The following is a 25,426-nucleotide window of genomic DNA, read 5'->3' on the forward strand; positions in this document are numbered from 1 at the left end:
CTCCCTATCAGCATCTGAAAACTCAGCTGCAGTTAATAACAAAACTGACCAACTGCTTACCTACGCTGCTATGACAGATATTGCCGCCGACATTAAAAGCTCTTTCGCTGCCGCAATCACAGACATTAAAACTGAAATAATGAGACTAACAGAACAGTTGGCAATCTCTGACCACGCTGGGAAAAGGAGGGATAGAGCCTTGATCAGACTGGACGACATCATAAACTCACATTCCCAACATTTGATCGATATGAACAGACAAATCCAAGACCTAGACAATAGAGGCAGACGGAACATTATCAGAATTAGAGGAGTACCTGAAACTGTCTCCCCGGATCAAATCAGACCAGCCCTCACCGCCATCTTCAACAACCTCATCGAGCGGCCTGAACAATCCCCCATCGACTTTGACAGAGCACAAGATGGAAACTCCCCAAGAGACATCATATGCTGCCTAGCCAACTACGGTCTGAAGGAAGATATTCTTCAAAATGCAAGGTCTAAAGAACGGATCGTATATAAAGAAGCAATGATTCAACTTTTCCAGGATCTGTCATCCATCACACTTAAAAACAGAAGAGCACTGAGACCACTTCTAGACGTGCTGAGACAAAAAGTAATCAACTATAGATGGAAGTTCCCCTTCGCACTACAAGCAAACTTCATGGGGAAACAACATATGCTAAAAGTCCCTGATGACTTGAAAAAATTCTGTGAAGATCTACAGATCACACCAATAGACCTTCCGGACTGGTATGCTGAATTTCGTACACCGCCGGAAATTAACAACCCACAATTCTTGCCAGGACCATCCCATGCACAGTCTCCCTACCAGCAAGTCAAACATCGCAGAAACGCCGACAGGATCAGCTTTGAGTCTCAGACCTCTACTAAAAGTACCAGGAGCCCGAGAGGGAGGGAAACAAGAGGCTACTGAAATGGCTCCACCTTTTACAAGCTACAACTTTATCTGTTAAAAGTTCTTAGTACCCAGTTAACTGTCTTAATAGTTCCTCAGGAGGCAAAACACCCAGTTTGGAACTGAATTTATCTTATTTCACTTTAGCAGTTATCTCAACTCCTCTCCATTAGAGGGGACCACTACCCCAGAAAATACATTCTAACAACTCATGAATTTATAACATTACCTGCCACACTATACATACTCGAACTGTGACCAACCCCGAAACATGACTTTTCCCTGCATTTGGATAAGAGGCACCATCAACCTGCTATATCGCCGCATACACCAATTTTGTTCCCTACCAACCTCTTCTCTCTTTCTAGGAGTGGGAGTGTTACAGATATTGGACCGCCTGAGGGGTGACCTCCTGGAGCACGACAATCTCCTACGCTCCCTAAGATAACATCTCTCTAAGACCTGCTGAACTGTGAGTAACAATGCTGAACTCCCCAAAACCAAAAAGGGACATTATATCCAGAACACTCACAGAACAGAGAAAAGAGAGGCAAAATCTATGGACACTATTCTTTATACCTTGCCTATATCTTTACACACTTAATTCCGGCAACCCTTTGAAGACTCTTCCTTCTCAACTCACAGTGCGAAGTTATGTTTTCTGACCCTAGGTATGAACAAGGACTTGATGGGAGGGAAAACGACACCGTATCTCCCATGCAGAACTCGATACCTACCTTAACAACATTGCGTAAATCTGCCTGCTTTGTGTGAGAAACTACTTACCCCTAACGGGGTCTCAGTGATTTCAGCATGACTACAGAACTTTACCCCCCCCCCCCCCCCCAACTACTGTGATCTCTCTCACACCCCTAACGCTGTAGATGGTCATATCCGTATAGTCTCACTCAGTCTCCACCTTATAAAAGACATGACTGTCATCATTGGTCCACCTCCCCCCGGTTTCTCTTCTTTTTTTTCTTTTTTTATCACCTAGGGACTCGGTGAACATTGGACCACACGGAGGTGCCTGTCGTCCAGTTTGTAATACAGGGTCTTGAAAGTCTGGCATTCATGTTTTGGGTTAACTGTTTATAGTGACCTAAGTTGGATCTTGTTCAGCTTTATATTTAGTACACTGCTTTTTCTAAAGATTTATAGATTGTTTATAAGGTTTATTCTCCTTGTAAACTGGTTAATAACAAACTACAAGACACCTCGCCTTCCTACCTAACACCTCCCACACCAGACTACTATATAACATAAGTTTATAGATGTTTTCAGAAACTCTAAACACAGACAATTTTTTAACCGGGTACTTGGGCCCCCGGGTCCTGACGGGCCTCCCCGCAGGGTTCCTCCTTCACTGTTACAAAACAAACAATACCGCAAAACTTCACTGTCAGCCTTCCGCTAGCGTGCCTCCCTCTCTCCCCCAAAGGGAAAGGACTACTCCACACCCACATAAATCAGATCCCAAGCTGACTCACCACCCACTGGTGAGCAACCCTTTTTGCCCTATTGCACTTGACCCCACTAGCATACATAGCGCAAGCCACTAATAGACTCATCCTCTTCGGATCCCTTCTAACCTACCTTAAAGTCAAAACATGGCATACGCTTTCCTAGGGAAATCACACTATTATCTCACATAATGTAAACGGTCTGAACATCCATGAAAAAAGGACTAAATTAACCACTTCCCGACCAGCGCACGACGATGTACGTCGACAGAATGGCACGGGCAGGCATATTGGCGTACATGTACGTCCAATATTCGTTGTCGCCGTGCCATCGGGAGCGCGCCGCCGGCGGCGCGCTCCCGCGCTGGTCGGGACCCCCGTGAGTCCGGTCGCGGGACCCGCGGACTCGATCGCCGCGGGCATCCCCGCGATCGTCTCACGGAGCGGCCGAATGGAGGAAATGCTGTATAAACAACATTTTTCCATTCTGCCTAGCAACTAGTGACGCTGATCTCTGCTCCATGTGATTGGAGCAGAGATCAGTGTACACTAAATGAAAGCCCAACCCCCCCACAGTTACTAACACACCCCTAGGAACACTTAACCCCTACACTGCCACCCACTGGTTAACCCTTTCACTGCCAGTGTCATTTACACAGGAATCACTGCATTTATATAGCAGTGATTACTGTATAAATGACAATGGTCCCAAAAATGTGTCAAAAATGTCCGATGGGTCCCCCACAATGTCGCAGTCACAATAAAAATCGCAGATCGCCGCCATTACTAGTAAAAAAAAAAATAATAAAAAATTATTAATAAAAATGCTATAAAACTATCCCTATTTTGTAAACGCTATAACTTTTGCGCAAACCAATCAATAATCGCTTATTGCGATTTTTTTTACCAAAAATATGTAGAAGAATACGTATCGGCCTAAACTGAGGGAAAAAAATGTTTTTTTATATATTTTTGGGGGATATTTATTATTACAAAAAGTAAAAAATAATGCGTTTTTTTTCAAAATTATCGCTCTATTTTTGTTTATAGCGCAAAAAATAAAAACCGCAGGGGTGATCAAATACCACCAAAAGAAAGCTCTATTTGTGGGAAAAAAAGGACGTTAACTTTGTTTGGGAGCCACGTCGCACGACCGCGCAATTGTCAGTTAAAGCGACGCAGTGCCGAATCGCAAAAAGTGGTCTGGTCTTTGACCAGCAAATTGGTCCGGTCTGAAAGTGGTTAAGAGAACTCAAAAAAGCTCAACCCTTAATTGCATTCATACAAGAAACTCACTTCAAAAGACAAGAATATTCCCCAACTCACTGACAAAGTTTTCACAAAAGCTTACCACGCTAACAACCCCCTCGCCAAAACCAAAGGAGTGTCCATCCTAATCAACAAAGACGCACCCTTTCAACTAACACCAACTTACTGCTCCAGAGGGACGATATTTATTCCTTAAAGGCTCATGGGAGGGATCCCCCATAACACTAGCAAATGTGTATTTTCCAAACTCTATCCCATGTATCATTCTGTTACAAAATAATTGAAGAACTTAAATGGTTTGTGGATGGGTGTGAATTTCAACATCCCTCTCTCCCCCCTCAAGGACACCTCAACAGGACACACATGTCAATTACAGGATTCTCAAACTAATAAAATCCTTACTACAGTCCCTGACATTGGTAAATACATGGAGATCCACCCACCCAGCAGAGAAGGATTTCACCTTTTTCTCCGCGCCACATAAAAGATACTCAAGAATTGACCTGATCTTTATCTCACAAAGAGATCTGGTCAATTTACTCTTGGCCGAGATAGGCATTATAGCTCTATCCGACCACGCACCCACGGCTATCTCATTAAAATTGGATACACCTCACCAACCCACATTTAACTGGAGACCCGATTCCACACTCCTCACCGACCAAATAATAAAGGATGACATCCACAGCGCCATTAACAATTACTTTAGCAACAATGCTGAAGCAGATACAAACCCACTAAACAACTGGGAGGCACACAAATCAGTGGTGAGAGGGGAGCTTATAAAATGGGGTGCCAGGAAAAAGAGAGAAAGGGAGGGAGAAATCGCAAAATTATCCCAACAAATTGCCAGTCTTGAGTTACAACACAAACAGTATCAGTCGCTTAGACTAGAAGAGCAGTTGACACAATGCAGAACATCCCTGCGACTTATATTAGATATAAAAATTAAATGATCCCCTTTTTAAAAAAAAAAATATTTTCTACAAACTAGGGGATAAAAGTGGGAAATAATTAGCCAAAGCCCTGAGGGATGCAACAATATCAAGCCACATCCATGCCATAAAGGATAAGGAGGGGGAAGCACAAATCCAAAGAAATGGCAGAACCGTTTCACAATTATTACTCCAAACTATATAACCTACCAGCTCAACACAAGCCATCCCACCTAACACAAACAAAACAAGACATAATCCAAGACTTCCTAAAAGACAGTAAACCACCTCCCCTAGCAAAAGAAGATTCAAACAAACTAGATGATCCCATATCTATACCCAAAATCTCAAACGCAAAATTTAAAAACAGGGAAGAGTCCTGGCCCGATGATTTTACATCGCAGTATTACAAAACTTACACAAACTCTCTCGAGGCCTTTCCAATAAGCCTTCAATTTCCTAGCAAAGAACAGAAACAACTCCAAGTCCTTCCTTATGGTGCAAACAGCTGTAATCCCCAAACCCAACAAAGATCACACTAACTGCGCAAACTTAAGACCCATCTCACTCCTAAATGTCGATCTCAAAATCCTAGTCAAAATATTAGCCAACAGATTAAAACCCCTCCTAGCAAAGATCATTGGCCCTGAGCAAGTGGGGTTCATGCCAGGCAGGGAAGCTCGCGATAACACCACCAAAGCACTGAACTTAATCCATTTTGCTCAAAACTCTAAGGCTAAAAGGAATATTGCTCTCTACCGACGCCCAAAAAGGCTTTCGATAGAGTCTCCTGGGACTATATGATGGCCACATGTGCCCATATTGGTCTCAACGAGAACATGCTATCTTGGGTCTCAGCCCTCTATCGAAATCCCCAAGCCAAAATGAAAGTAAACAATACATTTTCCAAACCCTTAACAATCCATAATGGAACTCGCCAAGGCTGCCCCCTATCACCACTCCTCTTTAGACCCTAGAACCCCTAATAAGAACAATTAACCTGAATAAAGATATCCAAGGATTCACAGTAAACGAGAATACAAAATAGCCGTTTACACGGATGACCTCCTGTTCTTCATCACCAATCTCCATATATCTATACCTAATTTTAAAGTAAACCAATCGAAATCTGAAGCACTCAACCTCACCCTCCCACTCGACCAACTTAAAAAACTGAAAGACAATTATCCTTATAAATGGGAACAAAATGCACGCAAGTATTTAGGAATAAACTTAACTAGCAACTTTGACTCACTATATAACTCCAATTATAAATGTCAACTAGCCACAATAACGAAAGACCTTCTTAGGAGGAACCCAAAAACATTCTCCTGGTTTGGCAGAGCATCAATTCTGAAGATGTCGATACTCCCCAGACTATTATACTTATTTAACGCCCTATCAATAAAAATCACAGAAAACTTTTTCAACACACTCCTTCAAGCACAAAGAAGCTTTCTTTGGGCGGATAGAAAACGAAGAATTCAATTTCAACTACTAACGTTACCCAAGAGCAGTGGAGGTATGGGGTTACCGGATTTTAAGAAATACCACCAGGCTGCACATATCACCAGACTAATAGACTGGCACTGCTATAGCTCGAATAAAGATTGGGTCCAACTAGAAAGCAACTTAGCCCCGCATAAAACACGTTACTACCCATGGTCCCTTCAATCCAAAAAAGATAAACAAATAAGTCACCCACTGATTGCAAACACAATTAATATTTGGCATAAATTAGTGGGCTCACACAAAATTGCCTCAGTCCCAGGCCCACTGACACCACTTGCCAACAACCCTTATTTTATACCAGGTACAGTATGCACCATAAAATACCACAAGATCTTCTTATTCATCATTGCATGACAGATGAATAAATCAAACCTTTTGAAACACTTAGCTCCGAGGTGGGTGAGGCATTTCCTAGCATATGATTTTACACGCAATTGAAGGATTTCTTGGTAAACAGCAAACACAAATCCCAATTCTGCCTCCCAATGACGCAGTTAGAAACCCTATGTTTAAAGAGATCACAAGTAGCAAATACCACATCTCTTGCATACTCTTGGCTAAATCAAACGCCACATGCAGATAACCATAAACACAAAAAGAAGTGGGAACATGATCTCAAAATCAAAATATCTGAGAAGCAATGGGAAAAGGCATGCATCATGACAGGTGTTCCTTAAGCTCCAAATACCAGGAAATATCCCACAAAATCCGCACCCAATGGTATATAACACCACAAAAGGCCAGGAGATGGTTTCACTCTCCCTCTGACATATGCTGGCAATGTAAGACTCATACAGGTTCATTCATGCACATCTGGTGGGACTGTCACCTCATCCTTGTCTATTGGGATGAAATTAAGACTTGGACAAAAACACATAACCGAAACTAAATTAGAATTAAAACGCAGCTACTTGTCTGATTAACTTAGTCCCAACCACTTTAAGCCGCTATAAGAAATAACTCTCCTGACATCTACTTACTGCCGCTAAAACGCTCATACCCATTCATTGGAAAACCTCTAAAGTCCTAGGAGTCAAAGACTGGTTAAATAGAGTACAATATATTTACAAGATGGAAGAAATTGTGGCTATGAAGAAAGAAAACAGCACAAACTTTAACAAAACATGGCAACCATGGTTGGTTTTCACTCTTTCTTCTGAATACCAAACACTTATCAGGTGAAATTCCCACCCTCTACGTTTAACATTGATTGAATTTATAATATATTTGTAATACGCATGCTTAACCTAATGACTAATGAGGCAAACTCAAGTGCTGAGGGCCTACCCCCCCCCCCCCCCCAATATACTAACCTCAACCCCTCTCCCTTTATAATTTATTTTATTTTATTTTTTTTCTTCTGTATGAAAAACCGCACACTTCGCCATTAACTATGTCATAATACAGATATTATATAATTTTATTAACACTTGTATGCAATGTTCATACCATTTGTAACTAGGAGCTAACTGTAAACCTGAACTTGCTTTCAATAAAAAAAACTTTGAGGGGAAAGAAAAAAAATTTGGAGGGGGCATGCATGTAAAGAGGTCTTTAACCACTTCCTAACTGATGTGTGTGTTATATATACATACATACATACATACATACACACACACAGTATCTAACAAAATTGAGTATGCCCCTCAAATCTTTGTTAATATTTTATTATATCTTTTCATGTGACAACACTGAAGAGATGTTACTTTGCTACAATGTAAAGTAGTGAGTGTACAGCTTGTATAACAGTGTAAATTTGATGACCTCTCAAAACAACTCAAAATACAGCCATTGATGTCTAAACCGCTGGCAACAAAAGTGAATACACCCCTAAGTGAAAATGTCCAAATTTGGCCCAGTGTCAATATTTTGTATGGCCACCATTATTTTCCAGCACTGCCTTAATCCTACTGGGTATGGAGTTGACCAGAGCTTCACAGGTTGCCACTGGAGTCCTCTTCCACTCCTCCATGACAACAAGACCTTGTGCTCCTCCACCTTCCGTTTGAGGATGCCCCACAGATGATCAATAGGGTTTAGGTCTGGAGATATGCTTGGCGCATACATCTATTTCCCAAAAACAACCTCTGGATATGACGCTTAGCATATGCACTAAAAACTTCTTTGGTCGATCATGGCGAGGCCTGTTCTGAGTGGAACCTGTCCTGTTAAACTACTGTATTCTTGGCCACCGTGGTGCAGCTCAGTTTCAGGATCTTGCCAATCCTCTTAAAGCCTAGGCCATCTTTACGTAAAGCAACATTTCTTTTTTCAGATCCTCAGAGTTCTTTGCCATGAGGTGCGATGATGAACTTCCAGTGACCATTATGAGAAAGCGAGAGCGATAACACCAAATTTAACACACCTGCTTCCCATTCACACCTGAGATCTTCTAACACCAACAAGTCACACAACACCGGCGAGAAAAAATGGCTAATTAGGCCCAATTTGGACCTATTCACTTAGGGGTGTACTCACTTTTGTTGCCAGCTGTTTAGACATTATTGGCTGTGTGTTACGTTATTTTGAGAGAAGAGCAAATTTCCACTGTTCTACAAGCTGTACACTCACCATTTTAGATTGTATCAAATATTCAGTGTTGTCGCATAAGAAATAAAATACTTACAAAAATGTGAGGGGTGTACTCACTTTCGTGAGATACTGTGTGATTATATATATATATATATATATATATATATATATATATATACACACACATACATACACACACATATACACATATACATATATTAGAGCTGCACGATTCTAACTGTTTTATTTAAAAAATAACAGGCAGGGTATCGCTGAGTATTGGCAGGAAGGGTATTGCAGAGTATTGGCAGGGTATTGCAGAGTATTGCTAGAGTATTGGCAGGGTATTGCAGAGTATTGGTAGAGTATTGCTAGAGTATTGGCAGGGTATTGCTGGTTCTGCAGGGTATGGAGGGATGGCTGCTTCCATCTCTGGATCTCTCCCCTCTACTGTATAGATTAGTACAGAGGGGGAGAGAGGAACTGGCGTCATGACATGACGCCGGTTTGTTTACAAGTGATCGCTCCATCGGAGCGATCACAGTGTAAGCAGCCTGGGTGTAGAAAGATGGCCGCCGCTTCGGAGCCAAGCCAAAGCCGCGGCCTATACTAAGGCCGAGACCGCGGAGCGCTCAGCGGATCGCGGCATGTGCCGATCCGAGCTGGGTGACCCGTTCGGATCACGGATCGGTGATGATTCGAAGCACCCCTACTACTGTGTATAGCAGTGCGCACTCACACTACTGTTTCGCGGCCACTGTACCCGCCCACAACCAGGCAGCGGCACGCCACATCGCACAGCTCCAATGACTGCCGTCTGTTCCGGTGGATGACGTCAGTTCAGATACCCGCCATTTGCATTCCACGCTGGTTACGCGGAACCGACGGCACTAAAAGAAAATCGCGGGTCACCCAGAACTTAGATCGCGTGGGGGGGTGAATCGAGATCCGATCGTTTCACGATTAATCGCGCACCTCTAATATATATATATATATATATATATATATATATATATATATATATATATATATATATATATATATATATATATATATATATATATATATATATATATATAAATATAAATAAAACACACACACACACACACACACGCACACACACACACGCACACACGCACACACGCACACACGCACACACGCACACACGCACATCAGTTGGGAATGCGTGCCACCTCCAAAAATAACTTCATAATTTTGGGCATGAGTAATTTGTGTCATCATTACTTAGAATGGGTCTTACCCATTTCCCCTACACTGAGGGGTGTACTCACTTTTGTGAGATAGTGTGTGTGTGTGTTTTTGTGTTTGTGTGTGTTTATGTTTATATACATACACACACATGCACACATAGTTATACCAGGGAAGTGGTTATACCAGGATTGCAGCTGCAGTCATGATACTTGCATCATTCTTTTCAGCCAATAATTCGCTACAAAAGTAAGATTCTAGCAGCTATACAGCCGCCAGATCAATTTTACAGGAAGCGGCGCTCGGGCCCACTGCCTTTACTGAGCTCTCCCGTTCCACCAGTTAGCTTCAGACCAATGCAAGCTGTCACATCAGATGCACTGTGAGGAGTGGAAAGAATTTAAGTTTCTTCCCTCTTCTGTGACTTCAGAAAGCAGAAGCGACTTTGTAACTTCCAATTTGTTTCTTTACACACAGTTAATGGCTCGTAAAGCAGGTGATCAAAAGAGCTTAGTTTGATTGGCTGCTTTATAGGACAGAGGAGAGATGCAGAGTCTAATAGACCCCAGGCCACTCCATAAAGAGGAAAAGCCACTCCATAAAGTGCAATCAGAAGGGATTTTGCTCAACCCTTGTGATGGCAATAAAGCGCACGCAAACAACTAAAAATAAATTAAAAGAGACAGCGTAAAAAATAATACATTAAAAATTGTATTTTCAAAGTATCCCCAGCCCCTGTGAAAATGTATGTTTGATAAACCAATGGCAAAATATAGTGTGACCTAAAAAAAAAATGGAACACCCACCATTTTATTCTCCAGGAACTTTGCTTTCAGGAAAAAATATATTTGGGGGCCCCAAGTAATTTTCTAGTAAAGAAAAAATGCAGATATTCACTTGTATGTGATAAATGTCACATCTGGCCTGATTTTGTCCTCAAGAGAATTCTGCTTGCAAAATCATTGCTTATTTCAGGTCTTCATCTATCGATGCAAAAGCAAAGCAAATACGTTGCAGCAAACCACAGAGTACACAATTTACTAAAGCTAAAAGCAAACCTGTTTTTCTGAATGAAGTCCTCATACTCCGTGCTTGGGTTTATTTCTTGAACACACACCTCAATTTCTTTGTGCACGGACACAATTTCATCAGACACAAGGCTGGTAATTAGGCAATATTCGTCAAAGATTCCTTTCCTGAAGTAGAACAAAATTTTCAGAATTAAAAAACAAAACAAAAAAAAGTATGGCAAAAAAGGGCTTGTGTCCATTTGAAGAGTAAAAACAAGTTAGCGCTTTTCAAATGTGTCCCATCTTTAGCTGCTGAAGTGTTTAAAACCCATCTTGCATTTACTCAGGCAGCAGACTTTTGCCACTGCCGAATGTCTAGCGCTGAGACTTCTTTTCAATGAACGCAAGGCGCTCTGATTTCAGGTGGCATGGATGCTTGTCACAATCTGGCATCCCTCATTCACAAAATGACTTGCATTCTTTGAAAAAAAAATGCAAAACTTTGCTTGAAAAGAGGACATGACAATTGAGCGATCTACAGTGATCAGTGTACCGAGTACACTGTAGATGGCGCTGAATGCTTCAATGCTGGACATTCAGCATCCATAGATGACTTCTGCCTTGCTAATGGTCAGTGAGGAATTGATCTCAAGCAATGACCATTTAACAAGCTGAGGTAGCAGCCTGAAACATGTCACAAAACTTTGCTACAGAACACTGCATAAGCAGAGGATTTGTAAGCAGTTGCAGTCTATTTTCTCCACTGCAGGTGACGTTCAACCACAGCAGAAATGCAGAGGGAGAGAAAAATCAGGAGAAACAGTGTTCCCCTATAGTTTCCTGGATCACTGGGTTGACTGCAGATTCCCGTAACCCCCGTGGTTACAGGAAATAAAATTTCACACTGTGTATGGCTGGTCTTGGTGGATAGGGGGCTTCTAAATTCATACAACTGGTCACTGACATTTCAGCAATTGCCCAAACTATAGACAGAAATATCCATAAAGAAATCTCTCAGGGAGATAGACAACCCAAATTACTCAGATTTGCATTTTACCTTCAGACCTAATATTCTATGTGGCTGGTATGGAGAGAAACCGATTTGTTAGATCTGTACAATATCTTTAATTTTCTGTAGTTATGCCTAGAATCCTATGGCCTAAAGCTTTGGCGACCAATCCAGCAGCACCCTGGGCTCTCGCTCCTCTAAGATTTACAGATTCGCACAGTCACCTGGACTCAACTCCAAACTAAGAAACCCAATCCACAAATACCAAAACCTACAGAAAGCAGTAAAAACTGTTTTCTCTGGTTGAAGAGATATTCTGGAGTGGCAGGGCACCATGCTCTGTGTATATATGTATATCATTTTTTTTATTCCCCATTTCACCCCCCCCCCCCCCCCCCCCCCGCCCCCAACACTTTATATAAAAGGTAATTTCTTACAGGGCTTTGATCATTTCCTCTTGCATGGTCTGCAGAGAGTCTAAGAGAAGAGGCAGAGTGCAATCATAATACTGGTTCTGGTGCAGCTGGGCTCCTTTCACAGCAAGAACATACTGATTATGGAGCATATGAAGTTTCATAGTAGCTTTGTCATAGCGCTCTCTGGCTTTTTCAGTCTCTTTTCCTATGTGAAACATAATAAAAACCAAACAAATTACAACAGCAAGATATAGCTAATCATCATCGTGACAGAAAAAAAAAAAAACACACAATCCCTCCCTGACCCCATTTTGTTTAGTAGGGATGTCAGGTTAGGAGGTCTCTTTAGGGAAAGACTGATGTGCAAAGTACAATACATTGACAAGTGCAGCATAATAAGCTGGTACTAAATAAATTGTGAAAAAAAAAAAAAAAAAAAACATTTGCAAAGCAAAATAAGCAAAAATGTCCTGTTGTACATAAACTCATCCATGATTACATATTCCCAGTGGCATGCCTATCCCAAAGATAGTTAGATGCAACCAAGATAAACAGATAAATAAATATAAAACACAATGATATAGTATAAACCTCTGCACAATCCAAATATGCAGCCTCCATTCATCTGCCCAGTCATAAATACAATTGCAGCAGATAACTGACAATCTTTCCATTCTTTAGGAGGGGACTGCTTATATTTATTATGGGCGTATATCTTATCAAGGTAGGTCAAAAAAAGGCAGATTTTTACATTACATTTTTAAAATATGAATTACAGTGCCTTGCAAAAGTATTCGGCCCCCTTGAACTTTTCAACCTTTTGCCACATTTCAGGCTTCAAGCATAAAGATATCAAATTTGAATTTTTTGTGAAGAATCACCAACAAGTGGGACACAATTGTGAAGTGGAACGAAATCTATTGGATATTTTAAACTTTTTTAGCAAATAAAAAACTGAAAAGTGGGGCGTGCAAAATTATTCGGCCCCTTTACTTTCAGTGCAGCAAACTCACTCCAGAAGTTCAGCGAGGATCTCTGAATGATCCAATGTTGTCCTAAATGACTGATGGTGATAAATGGAATCCACCTGTGTGTAATCAAGTCTCTGTATAAATGCACCTGCTCTGTGATAGTCTCAGGGTTCTGTTGAAAGCGCAGAGAGCATCATGAAGACCAAGGAACACACCAGGCAGGTCCATAATACTGTTGTGGAGAAGTTTAAAGCCGGATTTGGATACAAAAAGATTTCCCAAGCTTTAAACATCCCAAGGAGCACTGTGCAAGCGATCATTTTGAAATGGGAGTATCAGACCACTGCAAATCTACCAAGACATGGCCGTCCCTCTAAATTTTCAGCTCAGACAAGGAGAAGACTGATCAGAGATGCAGCCAAGAGGCCCATGATCACTCTGGATGAACTGCAGAGAACTACAGCTGAGGTGGGAGAGTCTGTCCATAGGACAACAATCAGTCGTACACTGCACAAATCTGGCCTTTATGGAAGAGTGGCAAGAAGAAAGCCATTTCTCAAAGATATCCATAAAAAGTCTCATCTAAAGTTTGCCACAAGCCACCTGGGAGACACACCAAACATGTGGAAGAAGGTGCTCTGGTCAGATGAAACCAAAATATAACTTTTTGCCCACAATGCAAAACGATAGGTTTGGCGTAAAAGCAACACAGCTCATCACCCTCAACACACCATCCCCACTGTCAAACATGGTGGCAGCATCATGGTTTGGGCCTGCTTTTCTTCAGCAGGGACAGGGAAGATGGTTAAAATTGAGGGGAAGATGGATGCAGCCAAATACAGGACCATTCTGGATGAAAACCTGTTGGAGTCTGCAAAAGACCTGAAACTGGGATGGAGATGTATCTTCCAACAAGACAATGATCCCAAACATACAGCAAAATCTACAAAGGAATGGTTCACAAATAAAACGTATACAGGTCTTAGAATAGCCAAGTCAAAGTCCAGACCTGAATCCAATCGAGAATCTGTGGAAAGAGCTGAAACCTGCTGTTCACAAACGCTCTCCATCCAAGCTCACTGAGCTCGAGCTGTTTTGCAAGGAAGAATGGGCAAGAATTTCAGTCTCTCGATGTGCAAAACTGATAGAGACATACCCCAAGCGACTTGCAGCTGTAATCGCAGCAAAAGGTGGCTCTACAAAGTATTAACGCAAGGGGGCCAAATAATTTTGCACGCCCCACTTTTCATTTTTTTTATAAAAAAAGTTTCAAAAATCCAATAGATTTCGTTCCACTTCACAATTGTGTCCCAGTTGTTGGTGATTCTTCACAAAAAAGAAAAATTTTATATCTTTATGTTTGAAGCCTGAAATGTGGCAAAAGGTTGAAAAGTTCAAGGGGGCCGAATACTTTCGCAAGGCACTGTACATATGTGACAATAACTAGAACTAACAAGTTGATGCAATATAAAGTTTCATTTGTTCCAATGTAGCAGGGTAGCAAAAACATAATCTAATCAGTGATCTCAAAGATAAACTTTCCGTAGAAATAGGAGTTATTTACTAAGAAGCATATTGTACAGCCTACGGACACATAAATAGGTGGTCACTATGATTTATTTGAATTTTATGATGCACAAGACAACATGCTGCTAGTCACAGCAGGCATAATTTATTAGGACTTTGGAATCAGGTTTGTTTTAGGTTTTTCACTGCTCCATTAGTCTGTTTTCAAACAAAAAGACTTAAATAGCCAGCCAACTGGAAACATGTTGCTTCAAGGAATTATTTGCAAGCACAAAAATTCAAGGCCACAATAAAATGAATAATGTGTTGTTCCATTACTGCTGTCAGAACTAGCAGAACACTATTAATTATGTCAAGTGTTCCCTCTTAATCTTGGTTTAGCTCCTTAGCTAGTTTATGACCAAGACCTATTTTAAACACCTTCCCTGGGAAAACAGCCTTTAAAAGCACTTCGGTTATACAACAGTTTCTTTGGGCCAAATTTTCCATTATAGAGCTTTGTGGCTGTATTGCCTACCTACAGTATGTGGTGCTGTATTCTGGCAGCATGGGTGACTTCCCGTCAGCTGCCGAAACAATATGGAGTTAGCTTAACCACTTGCAGACCGGACCAATTTGCTGGTCAAAGACCAGACCCCTTTTTGCGATTCGGCACTGCGTCACTTTAACTGACGATTGTGCAGTCGTGCGACGTGGCTCCCAAACAAAATTGACGTCCTTTTTTTCCCACAAAGAGCTTTCTTTTGGTGGTATTTGATCACCCCTGCGGTTTTTATTTTTTGCGCTATAACCAAAAATAGAGCGACAATTTTGAAAAAAACGCATTATTTTTTTACTTTTTGTTATAATAAATATCCCCCAAAAATATATAAAAAAACATTTTTTTCCCTCAGTTTAGGCCGATGCGTATTCTTCTACATATTTTTGTTAAAAAAAATCGCAATAAGCGATTATTGATTGGTTTGCGCAAAAGTTATAGCGTTTACAAAATAGGGATAGTTTTATAGCATTTTTATTAATAATTTTTTATTCTTTTTTTTTTTACTAGTAATGGCGGCGATCAGCGATTTTTATTGTGACTGCGACATTGTGGGGGACCCATCGGACATTTTTGGGACCATTGTCATTTATACAGTAATCACTGCTATATAAATGCAGTGATTCCTGTGTAAATGACACTGGCAGTGAAAGGGTTAACCAACCAGTGGGTGGCAGTGTAGGGGTTAAGTGTTCCTAGGGGTGTGTTACTAACTGTGGGGGGGTTGGGCTTTCATTTAGTGAACACTGATCTCTGCTCCAATCACATGGAGCAGAGATCAGCGTCACTAGTTGCTAGACAGAATGGAGAAATTTTGTTTACACAGCATTTCCTCCATTTGGCCGCTCCGTGAGACGATGGCGGGGATGCCCGCGGCGATCGAGTCCGCGGGTCCCGCGACCGGACTCACGGGGGTCCCGACCAGCGCGGGAGCGCACCGCCGGCGGTGCACTCCCGATGGCAGGGCGGCATTGAATATTGGACGTACCTGTACGCCAATATGCCTGCCCGTGCCATTCTGTCGACGTACATCGTCGTGCGCTGGTCGGGAAGTGGTTAAAATGCCCCTCCGCCATTCAGGAGAAGCCTTGTATATTTTTTTTTCTGTCAATGTTTATGGATTTTGTTCAAAATTACACATACAACAAAAGAACTGTGGTGGTGCAGTTTCAAGAACAAGGACAAAAGAGAAAGGCTGATGTACACAGTAGCGCAATCACAGAAACAATCGCAATTATACAAAAAAAATTACAAACAAAAAGAAGAACAAAAAAATACAAATGTGTCATATCAAAAGACATCAATGTAGTATTTACTATCCATTCATGGTTTCCATATTTTCATGAATAGCATACAATTATTGATGGTATAGGTGTGCATTTTTTCTCATGAAAATTGCATGTTAGTTGGCAACCAACTCCTCTGAAGTTGTAGATCTAAGTTGTTAGTCCAGTGGCTAGCTATTACTATTTTTGCGGACACCAAAATGTGTTGTCCAACAGTTTACAGACTGTGATGGAAACATTGTTCCTAATTTTTACCGACAGTCTACTGACTGAAATGGTACCAGCTGATTGGAGAAAAGCAAATGTAGCACCAATGTTTAAAAAGGGCCCAAAATACATCCCTGGGAATTACAGACCAGTTAGCCCAACATCAACAGTATGAAAGCTCTTGGAGAGGTTGATAAGGGACTATATATACAAAATTTTAGTTATGAGAACAGTATCATTAGCAGCAATCAGCATGGATTCATTTAGAATCGTTCTTGCCAAACTAATCTATAAACCTTCTATGAGGAGGCGAGTTGCCATCTAGATAAAGGAAGGCCCGTAGATGTGGTGTAGCTGGATTAGCAAAAGCATTTGACACAGTTCCCCATAAACATTTACTGTAGTGTACAAAGTAAGGTCCATTGGCATGGATCATAGAAAACATGGATTGAAAATTGGCTACAAGGGTGAGTTCAGAGGGTGGTGATAAATGGGGAGTACTCAGAATGGTCAGGGGTGAGTAGTGGGGTCTCCTAGGGTTCTGTGCTGGGACAAATCCTGTTTAATTGGTTCATAAACGACCTGGAGGATGGGGTAAACAGTTCAATCTCTGTATTTGCGGATGATAATAAGCTAAGCAGGGCAATAATTTCTCCGCAGGATGTGGAAACCTTGCAAAAAGATCTGAACAAATTAATGGGGTGGCCAACTACATGGAAAATTAGGTTAAATGTCGAAAAATTTAAAATAATGTATTTGGGAGGCAAAAATATGAATGCAAGCTATACACTGGGGGGAGAACCTCTAGGGGATAGCTAGGATGGAAAAAAGGACCTGGGGGTCCTAGTAGATGATAGGCTCAGCAATGGCATGCAATGCCAAGCTGCTGCTAATAAAGCAAGCAGAATATTGGCATTCATTAAAAAGGGGGATTCATTCCAGAGATAAAACGATACTTCTCCAGCTCTACAAGACTCTGGTCTGGCCTCGCCTAGCGTATGCTGTCCAGTTCTAGACACCAGTCCTCAGGAAGGATGTACTAGAAATGAAGCGAGTACAAAGAAGGGCAACAAAGCTAATAAAGGGTCTGGAGGATATTAGTTATGAGGAAAGGTTGCGAGCACTGAACTTGTTCTCTCTGGAGAAGAGACTCTTGAGAGTGGATATGATTTCAATATACAAATAACATACTGGTGACCCCAAAATAGGGATAAAACTTTTTCGCAAAAGGGAGTTTAACAAGACTTGTGGCCACTCTTTAAAATTAGAATAAAAGAGGTTTAAACTACGTAGAGGGTTATTTACTGTAAGAGCAGCAAGGATGTGGAATTCACTTCCACAGGCGGTGGTCTCAGCAGGAGACATTGATAGTTTCAAGCAACCATTCGATAAGCACCTGAACGACTGCAACATACAGGGATATACAAAGTAATAATGATGTATAATCACACACATAGGTCAGACTTGATGGACTTGTGTCCGTCTTTTTTCGACCTCACCTACTATGTAACTATTTATGCACAAGTGTAGGATTAAAAGAGCAGGGTTAGGGTTAGTTAATACACCAGTGGTCTCTGAAAGAATGGTGAAAATATTTCCTCCAAAAGCTGGCAAGGTTTTTGCATGAGCAAAAAATGTGAAGTTGATAGCCCACTTGTCCGCACTCCGTCCAACAAAGAGTGGGTCTTGGAAAAATTCAATATTTGGTACTGTGTTAGGTTCCATTGAGTGAGCAGCTTTTGTGATTGTTCCCCGTGGGCTACACAATGTGCCAATGAGTAGTTGCAACGTATGGCTGTTGTGCACTGGGTCTCAGGGAAAGATGTGCAGAGATTCTCTTCCCACTTAAGCATGAGGGTGTTTTAGAAAAGATCAGTTTGTGTTGCAAAGAGATGTAGAAGAGGGAAGTGCCCTTTTGAGTGGGGGTTAGAGAGGAAAGGAATTACCAGACATGACCACATATTCACAGGCAGGGACGGGGATGTTTGGATAGGAAGCTAGATACTCTCATGTCTGAATAAGAGGCAGATCTAGGGAGGTCATACTCAGCTTGTAGAGAGTCAAAGGTTTTAAGTTGTTTATTGTGGTAGAGGTGCTGATACACCCAGCGTATACCTGCTTCTTCCCTTGTTGAAGAGATATACAAGGATTAAGGAGTTCCAATGATCTTAGTGGGCGGCGGATGCAGTGTAGAAGGGGGCTCTGGGGAAAATGGGAAGTTAACTTTCTCCATGCTAGCACCGATACGCAGGTGGGTAGAGGAAGGGATTTGATGTTTAGAGGTTTCCAGGAGTCTGCCAGTAAGATATGGCAGAGTTGGTCAAAGAGTGAGAGTGCAGATTCAATGTCTGTCCATAGTATGTCTTGTGGGTTTTAAAACCCGTGGCGTAGGGGTGCAAGCTGTCAGGCGTGAAAGTAATGGTCTATATCAGTTAGTCCAAATCCACCTATTCGTCTATGTTTAATAAGGAGTTGGTATTAATACCTGGCTCCTTTACTTTTCCAAAATTATTTCAGTATTGATTTTAGTGATGTGAGATAATGTAAGGGCAATGGGAGCAGGAGAGTACCAAAAATAAACAACATTTTAGGAAGGACTTGAATTTTAAATGCCACCAGCCTTCCGGACCAGGACATCTCAATTTTGGACAGTCGCTGGGTATCCTCTTGCATGGTTTGGATTAAGCGTTTAAGGTTGGCATATGCCAGGTTAGAGGTGGGAGAGGTTAAGGCGATTCCCAGATATGGGATGCCATGGTCAGCCTAGGAATATAGCAGTTGAGATAAAAGGTGATCCCGAGTATCAGTATGGACTCATAAGTCTAAATATAGGATTTTTAAAACAGCTTACCTGTAAAATCCTTTTCTTTGATGTACATCAGGGGACACAGAGCCATAGTAATAACTATGTGGGTTATATCAGCATATCAGGTGCTGGACACTGGCACGCCCCTTAAGGCATAAACTTCCCCCATATAACCCCTCCCATTACTGGGAGTCCTCAGTTTTGTAGTCAAGCAATCAAAGTGTAGAAGAAGGGAGGGACGCTGTGTCCCCTGATGTACATAGAAAAAAAAGGATTTTACAGGTAAGCCATTTTAAAAATCCTATTTTCTTTTCTTACATCAGGGGACACAGAGCCACAGTAATAACTATGTGGGATGTCCCATAGCAATGGCAACTGAAGTGGGGGGAGGGGGGGAGACAGAATCAAGGAAACAGGAGGCCAGAGGACTCATACTGACCTGCAGTGTATGCTGTGCCCAAAGGCAATCTGCTCATGACCTTTAATATCGATTTGAAAAAAAATCGGATAAACGTCTGAACCAAAGACCAATGTTGCGGTCTTACAGATCTGAGCCATAGAGGCCTGATGATGCACCACACAAGAGGCACTAATCGCCCTGGATGAATGTGCTCTTAATATCTGAGAAGGAAGAATTTTCTTCTTTAAGCAGAAGCTTGATCAATCACTTGACAAATCCATTTGTAAAATAGTGGATCTTGGCACTGCCTGTCCCTATCTTGGACCCTCTGGCAGTACAAACAAAACCTGTGTTTTGCGAACCTGAGCGGTCGCCCTTAAATAGATTCTGATCGCTCTTACTACATCAAGAGACTGTAGAGTGCTTTCTCTTCCCCAGATTAAGGCTTCTGGAGAGAAAGAAGGAAGAATATTATATTGGTTTAAAGGAAAACCCGTTACCACTTTTGGTAAGAATTCAGGATGAGGACATCAAACCACCTCGTCCTTATGCATGATGAAATATGGCTCTTACAAGACTGAGTCGTTAGTTCCAATACTCTTCTAACAGAAGAAATGGCAACCAGAAAGATTATCTTTCTTGCCAAAGAACCAAGAGAATTGCTCCTAAGGTTCAAACAGCTGATTTAACAAAGCTGACAAATACCGAACCTTGTGCAAGAAGGTCTGGCTATAATGGCAGAGTCTAAGGACTTCTACTGCCCTCTTTATGAACGATAAGTTAAGATCTTCTGGGACCCGGCTGGGACAACCAGAATCACCTCCTTCTGATCCTGCTTAATCCTGCGGAGAAGGCGCAGAAGTAGCAGAACTGAAGGAAAAGCATAGATCAGTGAAAACTGATCCCCTGGGAAAACGAATGTGTCTGTTCCGCCTGCTAGCGAACCCCTTGTTTGACATAAAGTTGTCAACCTTTTTAATGAATCTTGACGCAAAACGCAAATAGGTCCATGTCCGGAGTACCCCATCTGACATATTGCTAGGAAGATGTCGGGGTGAAGAGATCATTCTCCCAGAAATAATTGTTGGCGTTTCAAGTAGTATGCCTGAAATATTAAAATTGCCGCTAGGCAAGGAGTGTTATGTTCTGCCGAGGCTAGAACATTATTCAGCTCTTTTTTGGGTTGCGCGACTTCCCGTGCCTCCCCTGGTGATTGATGCAAGCCACTGCCATGGCTCGGTCAGACTGAATCCAGTCAGGACAGTCCCATAATCTGACCACCAAGATTCTGTAGCCAGCTGTACTGCCTGAAAAATTCCAACAAAGTTGATAGGCAAGGTCCTCTAACCTGGACCATCTCCCCTGGACAGAATCTTCTTCCAGGGCTGCTCCCCAGCCTAGAAGGCTGGCATCTGTTAACACCTTGCAGGATAAAGATTTTCCCTCCTGCTGGATAACCACCAATTTAGGCTCTGACCTATGTCAGGAGCCAAGCGTATTGAAAATTAACAAGGCCTAAATCTTCTTTGTTCCAGACCGACAGGATGGTGTCTTGAAACAGTCTTTGAATATAACTGTGCATAAGGGACGGCCTTGAAAGAGGCCACCATTTCCCCTAAAAATCTCCTGCAGCCAAAATATAGGAATTTTCCTTTCCTGATAAGCTGAATCAGTCCTACAATGGAACTGATTCATGTCTGGGGTAAGAATAACTTCTTCTGTATGGTATCTATAACCAGCCCCCAAGTAACCTCCTTGATGGTTTTAATGAGAATCTTCCTAGGCTGAGAATCCAACCTAGAGAATTCAGCAATCTACAGCTGAGATCAGACTCTGGTTTTAGACCTGAGACTGAATGATATATTCAAAGTAGATCCTCTAATCTAGGCTAGGACCACGGTGCCTTGAGCCTTTAACCTGGCTAAAGGAGGTGCCAGAATCTTTCAGAACACTATTAGTGCTGTTGCTAAGTCGAGTGGCAGCGCCACGGTTGATAAAAATAACTTTATATTTCAAACCGCAGAGATTTCTTTTAACCAGGAGCAGATATGCAACTCCTCTCCTTGCAGGATGGACACAGCTAATCGAATTATGAAAGGATCGGATGTTTAAGTGCCGATTCAGATCTCCGAGATCTAGAGTGGGTATTACCTCTCTGCTTGGCTCTGGGACCTTAAAAGGTTTGAGCCAAAAAACCCTGTTCCACGAAGGGAATCTCTGATATCACCGACTGGGATAACAGCTGATCCAGAGACCAGAGAGAGACACTTCTCTTCTTTCTTTCTCTTTTTTTTTTTTTTCTCTGGAACCTTAGGAACATTCCTTGAGGAGACGGACACTCTTACATAAAGACTGGCGCATCAGCAGCTCCAAGGACCCCACAGGCAGCACCCAAACAGTACCCGAACCCCGGACCCTCAGATCGAAAGTCGACTGGGCCATCTGGGTTCTTGAAACTCTAGATGTAACCTAGAGAAAAAAAATTGCATAAATCACTGTGCTCTTAACATTGTTCCTGCCAGACCTTGAGAATCGGAGGACCTTTCCCCTCACTCAAACAAGTGGGGGTGCGCCTTCATGAGAAGGCCTTAGCATTCTGCTTCATGGGCTTTCTGCCCCAAGATCCTGGTGCTGCCCCTGTCAAGACCACCTCAACGCAGATACCTCAGGCATTAGGAGAGGCTGCATGATTAAAGGCAAACTGTTTGAACCTCCTTTATTGGTAAAGAGAGCTTTACCCCTTTTGGATGTACTTATCCACTCTAAATAGCCATACCCCAGGAAGGGACAAAGACTGGCTAAGGGTTTTCACCTGGTGCTTCGGCTGATCAATCTCTCAGCCATGGACCTATGCAAAAATGCACTAGTCCAAGTATAAGCCATAGGGCTTAAACGATCGAGTCCTTCATAGTATCTGTGAGATACAGTGCGTCAAATACACCAGCCCCTTGCCGGGCCTACTGATCAGGCAGAACTTTCAGGTATCTCACACCTGTTCCTTAACCCCTTGGAGTCGACATTCCAATGCATTGGCACGACTCAAAATCTCCACCAAAACAGTGGAGCAGACGTTAAAGGGTTAATGGACTGAGCTACTCCAATCGCAGCCAGAACTGCAAAAGACATCTGGTCTTTAAAAGGAAAATCCAACCTTAACTTGCTGGATCCTTTAACATCAGTGCACTATCCACTTGACATGTGTGAATCTGCTCACTAAGGTGATTGCAGCATTAATAGCTGGAACCCCCCCCCCCCCCCCATTTCCTTCATGTGTTTGTATGAAATACACAGGGACAGAAGTGTTCTACCCTTGGCGGCTCATCTGACTAGTTGTATTTTTCTTTTTACCTCTCAGGGAGGAAGACATTCTTTTGGAAGGGTTTTTTAGTTTGTTGTATACCATTAACCCCTTAGAACCCTTAGAGTACTAGGCAGTACCAGCAAAAGAATGTTTCACTTGCTAGGCTATAGTACAGTACAATAACTGCTATTAATCCTAGCTATACAGTACAATGTTGCCAAAAGGAAAATGCCTGTGTCACCAAACCAGACCAGCAACCACTCTGCTCTGTCCCTCCACCGCCAGGCCGTAGCTTCTCTTGCAGAGCTCCAACTACTTCCTACACGTGTGGCCAGCGTCTGACGCCGTTTAGCCACAGCCCCCGTGTGAAAACGCCCACCCCCCCTTCCTGTTTCAAACAGGGAAGCAAATCTCCCACGTGAGCGCCGGCATCAAACACTTTTTTTGTAAGAAAAAGAGGCAGCTGGCTGACATTCAAATAGATCAAAATCTCCAATCTGGGGGCCCAGGAAGTGATCAGACCCCCCTTCATACCGGAGGGCCTGAGCTGGATTGAACGGAGAGGAGAGTAGAGCTTCTGCTGTTTCCAGCGTCAGAATGGTGAGTGCTCCAGTGGTAACACATAGACATGACATGACAACACAATACATGGAAGGAGAGATCATCTCCCCTACCTTTCCTTGCAGCAGGGTTTGTCAGAGATAAAAAAAAAAACAAAAAAAAAAAACAAACAATCTTCGCCCTTCACGGTAGGCTCCGAGACCTTGAAAGGAAACCTTCAGGAACAGGGGTACACTCAGGTAATCCCGCAATCCTGGACCTGCGAGAAGACCCTGTCAGTAAACTTTTAATGGCCTTACTACCAAAAAGTACTGGATCCCAGGGCCCAGCTTTAAAAGCATTCGCAAGCAAAACCTTGTGTCTTCGGATGACGAGGCCCGGGTACCGTTCATTTAGTCCATTACGAAGACATCAGAACGGATCCGGTCAGGATGGCTGGCTCTCAAAGGATTACTGCACACACATCCTTACACATGCCCAACACCTTAGACACTGGAGAAAAAACTGAGGACTGGGAGGGGTTATATGGGGTAAGTTTATGCCTTAACCACTTGCCGCCCGCCCTATAGCAAATAGACGGCGGCAAAGTGGTTGCATAATCCTGACCGGACGTCATATGACGTGATCAGGATTATGAGCCGCTGCGCGCCCCCGGGGGCGCGCATCGCGGCGATCGTTGTTGCGGGGTGCCAATCTGACACCCGGCAACTACGATCTTGGTAAAGAGTCTCCGACGGAGACTCTTTACCACGTGATCAGCCGTGTCCACAGTGATCGGCTTTTCCTCACTCGCGTCTGTCAGACGCGAGTAGAGGAGAGCCGATCGGCTGCTCCTCTGACAGGGGGGGTCTGTGCTGATCGATTATCAGCACAGCCCCCCCGAGGATGCCCACACTGGACCACCAGGGACGCCACCAGACCACCAGGGATGCCAAGGACAAAGTATGCCACCCTAGACCACCAGGGATTCTAGTCAGTGCCACAATGGATGCCAATCAGTGCCCATAATGGATGCCAATCAGTGCCCACAATGGGCATCACTGATTGGCATCCATTAGTGCAATATATTATAATACAATGCCGCCTATCAGTTCCCATCTGTGCCGCCTATCAGTGCCTACCCATGCCCACCTGTGCCGCCTACCCATGCCCACCTGTGCCACCTACCCATGCCCACCTGTGCCACCTACCCATGCCCACCTGTGCCACCTACCCATGCCCACCTGTGCCACTTATCCATGCCCATCCATGCCAATCCGTGCCAATTTGTGCCACCTATCAGTGCCCATCCGTGTCGCCCATCAGTGCCACCCATCAGTGCCGCCTATCAGTGTCCATCAATGCCACCTCATCAGTGCCACTTCATTGGTGCCACCTCATCGGTGCCCATCAGTGCCGCCTTATCATTGCCCATCAGTGTAACCCCATCAGTGAAGGAGAAAACTTACTTATTTGCAAAGTTTTGAAACAAACAAAAAAAAAATTTCGGTATTTTTTTATTTGTTTAGCAACAAATAAAAACCGTAGAGGTGATCAAATACCACCAAAAGAAAGC

The 25,426-nt window shown here is 42.7% G+C and overlaps 1 protein-coding gene across 4 annotated transcripts in view; it reads right to left on the minus strand.

Annotated features, from left to right (window-relative positions):
* FER (FER tyrosine kinase) overlaps positions 1–25,426 on the minus strand; it is a 491,045-nt gene that overhangs the window by 372,389 nt on the left and 93,230 nt on the right. For all 4 annotated transcript variants that reach the window (XM_077462310.1, XM_077462308.1, XM_077462309.1 and 1 more), the window contains 2 exons: positions 12,296–12,479; positions 10,898–11,035 (listed from right to left, as the gene is read on the minus strand). In XM_077462310.1, coding sequence (XP_077318436.1) covers positions 10,898–11,035; positions 12,296–12,479 — 322 coding nt within the window. The remainder of the gene's footprint in view (positions 1–10,897; positions 11,036–12,295; positions 12,480–25,426) is intronic.

Source organism: Lithobates pipiens, unplaced genomic scaffold (assembly GCF_037356315.1).
Source record: "Lithobates pipiens isolate NorthernLeopardFrog02 unplaced genomic scaffold, aLitPip1_a1.2 Scaffold_3, whole genome shotgun sequence".
Lineage (NCBI taxonomy): Eukaryota > Metazoa > Chordata > Amphibia > Anura > Ranidae > Lithobates > Lithobates pipiens.